At 42.9% G+C, this 10,186-nt stretch overlaps 1 protein-coding gene across 1 annotated transcript in view; it reads right to left on the bottom strand.

Annotated features, from left to right (window-relative positions):
- Positions 1–264: 264 nt before the first annotated feature.
- Positions 265–10,186, bottom strand: part of glud1a (glutamate dehydrogenase 1a) — a 77,107-nt gene continuing 67,185 nt past the window's right edge. The window contains exons 11-13 of the mRNA XM_069885737.1: positions 7,449–7,540; positions 4,906–4,968; positions 265–2,882 (exon numbers count right to left, since the gene is read on the bottom strand). Of these exons, the coding sequence (XP_069741838.1) occupies positions 2,763–2,882; positions 4,906–4,968; positions 7,449–7,540 (275 nt within the window). The 3' untranslated portion in view covers positions 265–2,762. The remainder of the gene's footprint in view (positions 2,883–4,905; positions 4,969–7,448; positions 7,541–10,186) is intronic.

Here is a 10,186-nt window from a genome sequence, read left to right as displayed (position 1 = left end):
CTGCACACAAAAGCCCACTAAATTTAAAAAGTTTGAGAGTTTTCAAAAAGCCCGGATTCTCAGGTAGCCCAGATTTCTGGCATCTGGATTTTTGGACTTCTACTGTACTAACAAGCTTCAAAATACCTTTGAAGGCCAGAAACATTGGTCCCCCTTTAATTCCTAACGGATGCTGTGTAACCTGCTGAGTTTCTCCAGCACATTTGCGCACTGTACCTCCAAAACAAAGTGCAGATTCGTGCATTTAAAACGCGATAACTCATCGACACTTGAAAGATCAAAGTTTAATAATCTGTGAGCTCACCTTCATGCAATTACAAAGAATGTAGAAAAGAACACAAGACTGCTGTTTTAAAAAAAGGTTTGCCCAAGGTGCATAAATTACATCTGGTACTTCCTTGCACCCACGAGGCCAAAATTGCAAAACTCGCTAATCTGACATGCTTAATCCTATAGAAATATGAAACATTCCCAGGTTCCCTACACCACAGTTTCATTCTGGACGTTCACCAGGATATCAGAGATGGAAGAAGCATGCTTGAACTCAGAAAATGGCACCGAGGCCAAAGTCCTGCAGCTTTCAAGCATTTCACCACAGGGGATCCGAGCAGCTCAGAGCAACCTGATATATCGTTGCGAAAAGTGCAATGTCGCAAAGTTGAGAGAGATCTGTCTGTCTGTGTAATCGGGATACAGGCCACTACAATGGACTCTCCTATGTAAAGTCAGCCAGGTAGAATGGCTTTGCTTTTCTGTAACAAAGTTGAAGACAAGTTTAGTCTGCATGGTTTAATGGACAAATATCTGGGTACAGCTAATGAGGATTAAAAAAAAACATTCACATCTATTTAGACAACTCAAGGCAAGATTGAAGGGTGCTTTTCCCTTAAAAAGACACGAGGTTACTTGGCTTCCAACAGGGCTTACAGAATCGAAGGCCTTCACTGTTCTAATGGCTACACAAGGTGAGGGAGTCATGACTTTTTCCAAATTAAATAAGAAAATGGAAAACAAAGTATGGGCAAGTCCCACTTAAAATACAAAAAAAAATCTTGGGTCGTCAGCTCTGAATGGAAAGTTCAAAAGAACAACTTTTGTAATCGTCTTGATCGTAGGTTTGGGTGCTCACCGAGGGTGGATTTCAGGTGTTGCTGCCTTTTGTTAGCTTTTCTGCACCCTGTCCTCCAAGCTCAACAACCAGGGAAGATGACGCTCTGCTTGGCTAAGGACCCAGGCGCCCCAGCTCAGTGACGCTAAGTTGGACTGAAAAATTGCCTGAACGGAAAGGTGGCTGTAGTGAGATGTGAATGAAAAATAAACTAAACTGGCATATTTAAATGAAGGAAATGCTACGAGAAAGAGAGAAAATAAAGGACGATTTACTCTGGGAATGACTTCCCCGCACACCCTCCCATCTTCACTTCAAGGTCCTTCTTGGTTGTCAAAGAAGAAGCTATCAATCAGATTTTTACCTGGTTATAGGGACTTGATCTTATTTTGCAAATGCAAATCAGTTGGATTTTAACTAATCAGAGTCTTAATTTAAATGATACAATGATTAACACACACTCCTCCTGCTAGCCTATTTAGGAAAACACAACCTTAAAAAATGATTAAAGTAAAAACACAGTGGTGGAGAAACAGAAGGTCAAACAGTGTACATCATATAACAAAGATACACAACCAAAGTTTCAGGCTTGGCCCATTATCAAGCTTGTTTCATGCTGCTTCATCTGCTGAGTTTCTCCAGCATCGTGTTTTCAAACACAGGCCGGCAGACTTTTGTTTTATTCCATTTTACTGTAAAACTCTGAAATCTCTTCAAGGGGTTTCTACCCTGAAGAAGCTATCCTCTGGATTCCTTGATGAAAGGCTCAAGCCTAAAATGATGGTTATGTATCTTCGCTGTATAAAGTATGTCGGTTGACCTGCTGAGTTTCTCCACAGCGTTGCGATTTTTACTTCACTCACTGCGTCTGCGCACTCTCACGTTTTACTCAAACGCCACTGCTCTTCATTCAGGGATCTCCAAAGCAAGCTCTTCAAGGCTTCATAATGGAGTGCAATCCTAACCATTTAAATTCCAAAGGCAAGCTTGATAGGAGGACCAGTGAACAGTTGGGAAGGGGAACACAGCCAATTTTAGTCTTTGAAAACCTAGGGAAGTCATATCAATTGTTCTGTTGTCTAGTGTTGCAAAGATAATGCTGGCTAAATATCAATTATTAGTCACACAATTAAAAAAAAAAATCCACGTGCAAATACTGCTGCACATGATTGTTCAGTTCCACTCTGGACTCCAGTACCATTGCCATCAAGACCTTTGCAGTAATCAAATGCAGAAGATGGATTGAAATCCATTTGGGGAGGGGATTATCTGCACAAAGAGAGCATTCCCAGAACACAAATGGGTTTCCCTCATCAGTAATGAGACCTCATGAAGGTTTCGTTAGCTAGTTGGATGCCAGAAAGGAAAACAAAAATCCTTCTTCACTAACTGTAACATGGCTCCCACTTGCCAGCAGTGTGAGACAGTGACGATTTTCTGTAAGCCTTAATTATCATACTTGGGTTATATTAATTGATTATACAAGCTATCAACCAATTCTGGCAGCTTCTATTGAAGAATTAGCGATCCAATGGTTTAAAAAAGGCAAAAATGGGGGAAAAAAGCAACAAAAGACGTATGCAAACGTTTGATATGTCAGGCTGGGAGGGGTGGGGGGGGGAGCAAGGTTTGACGAAGACAGACAGGGTCCACTCTATGTGAAGGTCAGACCAGCTTCGTTATACACTTTGAAGACTTTTTCAATCGCATTGACATAGGCAGCCGTTCTCAGATCCAGGCCCAGGTTGTATTTCATCGCTGTGCGCATAATTTGCTGCAAGGAAGATCAAATAAAATTAGAACGTACACACTCTTCCACAATCTTCCCCACTCCAGTCTTTGGTATGCATTTCTAGACCTCAGATTGGATCATTTGATTAAAGACTGGTATTCTTCCTGCTCCCCAATCACAAGATTGAACCTTGAAAGGCATGACAGCCAAAATAAATTCTAGTCAAATATGTTCAAAGGAGCCAAATTCAAGATAAGGCCTTTTACATTTGACCAAGGATTTCTAGTACATTTTGGCGGGTGAAAATTAAACAAAAATTGTTCACTAGCTGTAGTCATACCCCACAGAAGATGATAGACATGAATATTTGATGCCAGTCTTGGCATAGGACATCAATAGAACAGGGTCTTCAAGACAGTTTTCTAAACCCAGCCAGAATTGGCTGTATCAGTGACCTCTCAATCATGAGATCCATACTGGTAACAAGTCAAACATACCATTCTATTTTAGAAAGGATTAAAAATATTTTGTTGGTGCATCAAAGTCCTGATAACCCCTCCTTGAAGAACACCTGGATACTGCCAGAAGTAAGGGTGTGGCAACACATAAAAGAGCAAGAATTTCAGGTGCATTATTTGGGCCACATTCTTCACATTATTTCTGAAAAGGAAAATAACTTGCATGCAACACCACCAGTCAAAGGAAACTCCCCACTGTTTTCCTGCTCATTCCTTCTGCTTGCCACAGCTCCAATGAAAAAAGTTTAAAAAAAATAATTATTACCACTTGAGCCAGAAAATTGTTGCTAACTCTTAGATCAGAGGAGCTGTTTGAATCCTAACTCTCAACAACTACTCAATGAGATGAATACTTATTTTACAGCAAGATAGAAGTAAAAGGTTGGGGGGGGGGGGGGAAGAGGAGGAATGGACTGCAAAACAAAATGCATGTCAACATTAATACATTTCCTGAATGGCAATATGAACAGTTATGAATTTCAACTTGTGCAAAGTACAAATGTTCTGACATAACAATCGGACTTGCATCTTTGAATTATGGATTTCAGATATGGAAAATTAGGCCATATACTACTCCCAAAACATGATCTGGGACTGTAAATATTCAAGCCTTCATAAATAAAAGTGTAAATTGGCAAGACCAAAGGCAAATGAAGCCCAGAATGAGGAACTTTATCAAGCCTTCATTAAATTGTGTTCAATGAGAGTAATTGCTGTTTTATGAAGAGAGGCAGAAAGGTGCAAAATTATTTCTCACGACTATACTCGAAATGCACATTCATATATTTCAGGAAAAGATAGAGTCTCCATTTCTTTTTAATGAGAAAGCTGATGGAAAACATCCAAGATTCATTTTCAATTGTTGAAAATTTCAATAGAGGAGACACGTTTTAATGCGGCGAGAGGGAGACTATTGATTGTCAAAAAGAGTGCCTTTTCCTAGAGTCTGGTGAGTATGGGGACCTTGTTGGCTCAGGCCACTCAGATGCACTTAAAGGGAAATTAGATGATGATAAAAAAAGTGGGAGATTAGAGGGATTAACGGGTGATGGTGATAAATGGGAGAGGCTCAACTCAAGGGCAGGTTCTGCTCTTTTATTGAATTTTTAAGACATACAACACAGAAACAGGCCCTTCCAGCCCATGATGCCCAAATACCTCAATTTAACCTATAACATTTTGAGCCATTCTAATTAAGATAATGACCCTCCAATTCATGTGGCTGCAAAAAAATGATGGTGCAATTTGAAGGAGTAACCCCCAGACTCTTCAGCAACTCTCATCTTTCAACCAACTTCACTCCGACCACTCAGTTTTATTTTGCGCTCCCATGTTCAAATTTGTTCGTAGATCTTTTTTTTAATGTCTTCAAGAAGTTGCCGGCTGTGAAAGCCTATTTATTCTAGATTCTAATGCAGAAATCACAGTAATCTGAGCCACTTCCAGTCCTAAACCATACGACAAATAGGGGAGGGGGGGGAAAATCACAAATACAAAACTGAGACCATAAATATACCCACTGCCCAATGTTATTTCCCTGTACACACCTTTGCAGACCGCTCCATGGTATATGCAAGACCAGAGTGGACAATATCCTTCTCAGATGCACCCTATTAAAAAAAAGGAAGCCAGTGTAAGGAAAAATAAGTAGCTGATGGAATAGGCAGTCTGCCAGATTAAATTAAGACACTGTTTCTACCTCTAACCTCCTCCAGACCTGATAAAGGCCATTGACCCAAAACATCCACATTTCGTTCTGCAATGCGGCGTGATCTGATGAGTGCTTCCAGCATTTTGTGTTTTTTTTAAAAAAGCAGACATTATACTCACATTAAAACGAGTATCGGCACCATTTTCTCTAAATGAAAGGCTCCCAACCAGTGTATTTTTAAATTGGTCAGTGGGAGGTAGAAAAGACAATTTTTTGGGAAATTAGATGCCTACTAAAATCAATTTGGTTTTAACTTCATTTTAGGGCAGTCTCATCAAGATTCTTTTGCATTTCCCTTCTTCGTCCCAGCCCCCTCCCTTTGGTTCTCTCTGGTCTGTTTATACCACTACTTCTAATTCCCAGATTCCAAACTGACACCTTTTGTCTTCTAATGACCCTCTCCACCCTGAATGAGTCATCTTCCTCCACCCAATGCTATTGTTTTTTTTGTCTCACACCCATTAGGCCATTTCATGTCAGGCATCCACCTTGAGGCCGGTTACAGGAGCAGTTTGAAAACTAAGAACTTATCTTTCAGAGAGAAACCCTAAAAGGCTGCTCCAGCATCCCATTCATATCCAGAGGCGCCTCATAGCCCCCTCCGGATTCAACAGAGGCTGGGTGAATGGTGCCATAGCGCCACCTGTCATAAAAACATGGCAAAGCAACAGCCGTCTTCCTTACCCATAATCCCCCAGGCAGCTTGATCCACACTGTGGCTCTCAGAACAGTTCCAGTTGCCTGGGGGATTATGGGCAGGGAAGACGGGCCATTGCTCTGCCACGTTTTGAGCCGCAGAGAGTGATCCGGAAGGCCAAAATGGCCTGGAGTGGCTATCCCAGCCTGCACCGGCCGCCCCCGCTGCTAGCTCCTGCTGCCCCTGACTTGGAGGGAGAGGAATGAGTTGGGAGATGGGTCACGGGCTGACGGCATCATCAGCCCGCCTGCTCCTAAACAGCCGCTTAGCTTAACAGCGCAGCAATCCACTGATGATCCTTCTCCTTCAGGCACCAAATGGCATAGCAGGTGTGGTCTGGCAACCCAACTTCCTGCATCATCTGTGTGCAGTTTGCACTTTCTCCTGTGACTGCATGGCTACCCCAAGGTTGCTCCAAGTTTACACCCACATCCCAAAGAGGGCAGCTAGTCGGAGTTAATTTGGGTACTGTACTTTATTCCCAGCGTAGGTAGGTGCAATTGATGGGCAGGGGGAGACAGAATAGGTGGAAAGGAAATAAGTGGTAGAATGGAATCACTCTGAGGCAGCATAATGGGCCACATGGTCTCATTCTGGGCTGTAACATATGAAAAACAAATGTAAAAATTATTCACCATAATTTTCAGATGATAATGAATACCTGGATTATTATAATTCATGCAGATTCATTTCAAATATTCAACAATGAAGGAATTATTAAATCAGTAAATGTAATTGCCTGTACAGCAAGGTGTAGAGTAGCCATTCTCAACAGGGGCCCTATGGTCATGATCTCACTGAATGGCAGAGCATCCTCGAAGGGCTATTCTTGTTCCAATTTCTTATGTTCTACGTTCTTATGTTCATTGTGTTTAGAAAGGCCAAAAATCATGAGAATTAATGCGCTCAATTTAAAAAAAACTAGCTCCTCAGAGGCCAGAACATAGAAATGCTAGAAGAACTCAACTGGCCTCACAGCATCCATAGGAGGTTAAGATATATAACTGATGTCTCAGGCCTGAGTTCTTCCTCGAGGCCAACCTCACTTGTGCAGATATCCACCCTGAATCGCATTTCCATCCCACAACTCTAAACTGACACAAGGCTACATTGGTGAAAATCTGATAAACTTGCAATGTTTTGCTTTCAACATAATTTTCTACCACACCCAAATTCAAAATGCAACCTCAGAAATCAGAGCTTCACATCTCTTTAATGTGAATATAGATGCTTCCCTAATTGCGATGGTTCGAATCCGTACTTTCAATTTAAAATTCCGATCTGTTCCCGCGCTTATGATACGCGGTACGCTACTCTCTCGTAATGCTGGGCGATGGCAGCAGCGCGCAAGAGTATCATCCAGCATACTCTCTCGCGATGCTGACTCAATCATGCTCACGGTCTCAATACTTAAATTATAAAAATTGGTTGGTGCGGTACTCTTTCTTTGACTTTCGATGGGCTTACTGGAACGTAACCCCATCGTAAGTGGAGGAGCCATTGTTTTCAAGTAAAATCTGCAGCATCAGATTTTTCTTTAAAAAGCAAAATAAGTGGTGCTGCATTTTCCCTCATTGTGATTAATTTTTTTTGTGTAACTTTCAATTTAATGTTCTGGTTTACCACCGTATTAAACACAAATTGATCAATACACCTGCCCATTAGATTTAAAAGAGACTTACCGCTATTCTTGCTTGAAATTCTGCTGTTGGTACAACTGGTATTGTGCCACCATGTTTGCCAAACTTCCTCTCCAAGCTTTCCTGGACAGACACTTCGGGGGGTGGGGTGGGGGGAAAGAGAGAGAGAGAGAAGATGCATTTTACACAGTCAAAATTCAGTTGTTCATATGACAACGGCCAAGTCAGAGCTTCCAGCCATCAACTACTTTTAGGGCAAGAGCTCATTAACACCTGAGAGAAAAATGTAACGTTTAAACATTGAGAACACAATGGAAACATGATATACCAAAATGCTTAATCTGTCACAAATCCAAAGACTTGAAATGTTGACTTTATCTCCACAAAGACCACCTGACCCATTGGAAATTTCCAGCATTTTCTCTTACTTTCATTTCACACAGAGAGTGGTGGGTGCATGGAATCTTTTTCTTCTTTGGCTTGGCTTCGCGGTCGAAGATTTATGGAGGGGTAATGTCCACGTCAGCTGCAGGCTCGTTTGTGGCTGACAAGTCCGATGAGGGACAGGCAGACACGGTTGCAGCGGTTGCAAGGGAAAATTGGTTGGTTGGGTTTGGGTGTTGGGTTTTCCTCCTTTGTCTTTTGTCAGTGAGGTGGGCTCTGCGGTCTTCTTCAAAGGAGGTTGCTGTCCGCCGAACTGTGAGGCGCCAAGATGCACGGTTTGAGGTGATATCAGCCCACTGGCGGTGGTCAATGTGGCAGGCACCAAGAGATTTCATTAGGCAGTCCTCGTACCTCTTCTTTGGTGCACCTCTCTCTCGGTGGCCAGTGGAGAGCTCGCCATGTAACACGATCTTGGGAAGGCGATGGTCCTCCATTCTGGAGACATGTCCTACCCAGCGTAGTTGGATCTTCAGCAGCGTGGATTCGATGCTGTCGGCCTCTGCCATCTCGAGTACTTCGATGTTGGTGATGAAGTAAGTCACTCCAATGAATATTGAGGATGGAGCGGAGACAACGTTGGTGGAAGCGTTCTAGGAGCTGTAGGTGATGCCGGTAGAGGACCCATGATTCGGAGCCGAACAGGAATGTGGGTATGACAACGGCTCTGTATACGATAATCTTTGTGAGGTTTTTCAGTTGGTTGTTTTTCCAGACTCTTTTGTTTAGTCTTCCAAAGGCGCTATTTGCCTTGGCGAGTCTGTTGTCTATCTCGTTGTCGATCCTTGCATCCGATGAAATGGTACAGCCGAGATAGGTAAACTGGTTGACTGTTTTGAGTTTTGTGTGCCCGATGGAGATGTGGGACTGCCAGCAACAGCGGTGGAGGAAGGTTCGATAGAATCTTTTAAGAGACTATTAGATAAGCACGTGGAACTGATAAAAATGGAGGGCTTATATAGTCGGGAAATTCTGGGCAGTTGTTATAATTGGTTATTAGGTCACCACCAATACTGTGGGCAAAAGGGCCTGAACTGTGCTGTGCTATAGATTCCTATATTCTTTGTGGCACTTTCTCTGCCATTCTACAAATTCTGATCTTGCAGAACAAGGCACGACCTGAAGATTTTAAATAAAATTATTTTGTAACTTCCACTCTCCATCAAAACACAGCACAGCAGTGCAACAGCATAAACAACTTGAATTTGTTTAACGTGCCCACTAAAGTATTCCAATAAACCTCAAAGATAAGAAAATGATTGATATAATCAAAAAGTATTTAATTAATTTTAAGGATCATGGAGTCTTTACAGGTATTACAGTGGATATTGCCAAGTTACCACAGATAAGAGTGATATGATGTGTGAAATCTACAAGAGACTAAAACTGATGGGATGCCATGCCCCAGAAGGGATCCATTTTACTTGGAAACCTCAGTGACAGTTTAGTGGAGAGAGTCTGGAGGGCGGTGGTGGTGAAGAGCCATAGCCACACTAGAGTGGGGCTCAGGGGCCATTTGCACCACTGAAACATTACAAGATTTGGCAGAACGGTTGGCATAGCAGTTAGGGTGTGGATCCTGCGCTGTCTGTAAAGAGTTGTTACTTTCTCCCCATAGAGGGCGTTCTTGCCTGCCAGTGTGGTATGGTCGCTGTAGAGCAGGGGTGTCAAACTCAAATTCACGGAGGGCCAAAATTAAAAACTTGGACTAAGTCGAGGGCCGAACTAAATATTTATTGAAAATTTTCAACAACATCTGCATGTTTTCTCTTCTTTCAACATATGTAATGCTAAACTTTAGGATATAACTTTAGGAGGATAATGTTACAGGTCAGGAGTGTGTAGATCAAGTTCACCCTTTGCTTGACCTGAGGGAAACATATTTGGTCCCTGTGGAGATGTAGTCAGCATTCACATGCTGTGTCCATTATGGCCTGCATCAGGACTCAGCATTTCCTGCTCACTCCTCAGGCTCTAGGCCTCTATTCACCCTCGACCCACCATCCCTCTACCTGACCAGTCCTTTACCAAACCTCTACTCACCCCTCACTCCACTCGCTCTGCCTCTACCCACCCAATCCTATACACGCCCCTCTACTGCCTCTCCCCTCAACCTGTCCCTCTACCCATCTCTCACCCTCTAATCACCCCTCCCCTACTCGCCCTGCCCCTCCCCTTTTACCTCTTCCCTATCCACCCCTCCTTCTACTCATCCCTCCCTCTAACTGCCCCTCGCACCACCATAACTTCCCCTGCCCATTACTCCTCACCTACACCCTCTGCCCACCCCTGCTTACCCACCCATTCAGACCCAGCGCGCTGCCGATCAGCCTTTGCGG

Source organism: Narcine bancroftii, chromosome 6 (genome assembly GCF_036971445.1).
Source record: "Narcine bancroftii isolate sNarBan1 chromosome 6, sNarBan1.hap1, whole genome shotgun sequence".
Taxonomy (NCBI): domain Eukaryota; kingdom Metazoa; phylum Chordata; class Chondrichthyes; order Torpediniformes; family Narcinidae; genus Narcine; species Narcine bancroftii.
Note: the sequence above shows the minus strand (reverse complement) of the source record. Positions and strands in the feature narration are given on the sequence as shown.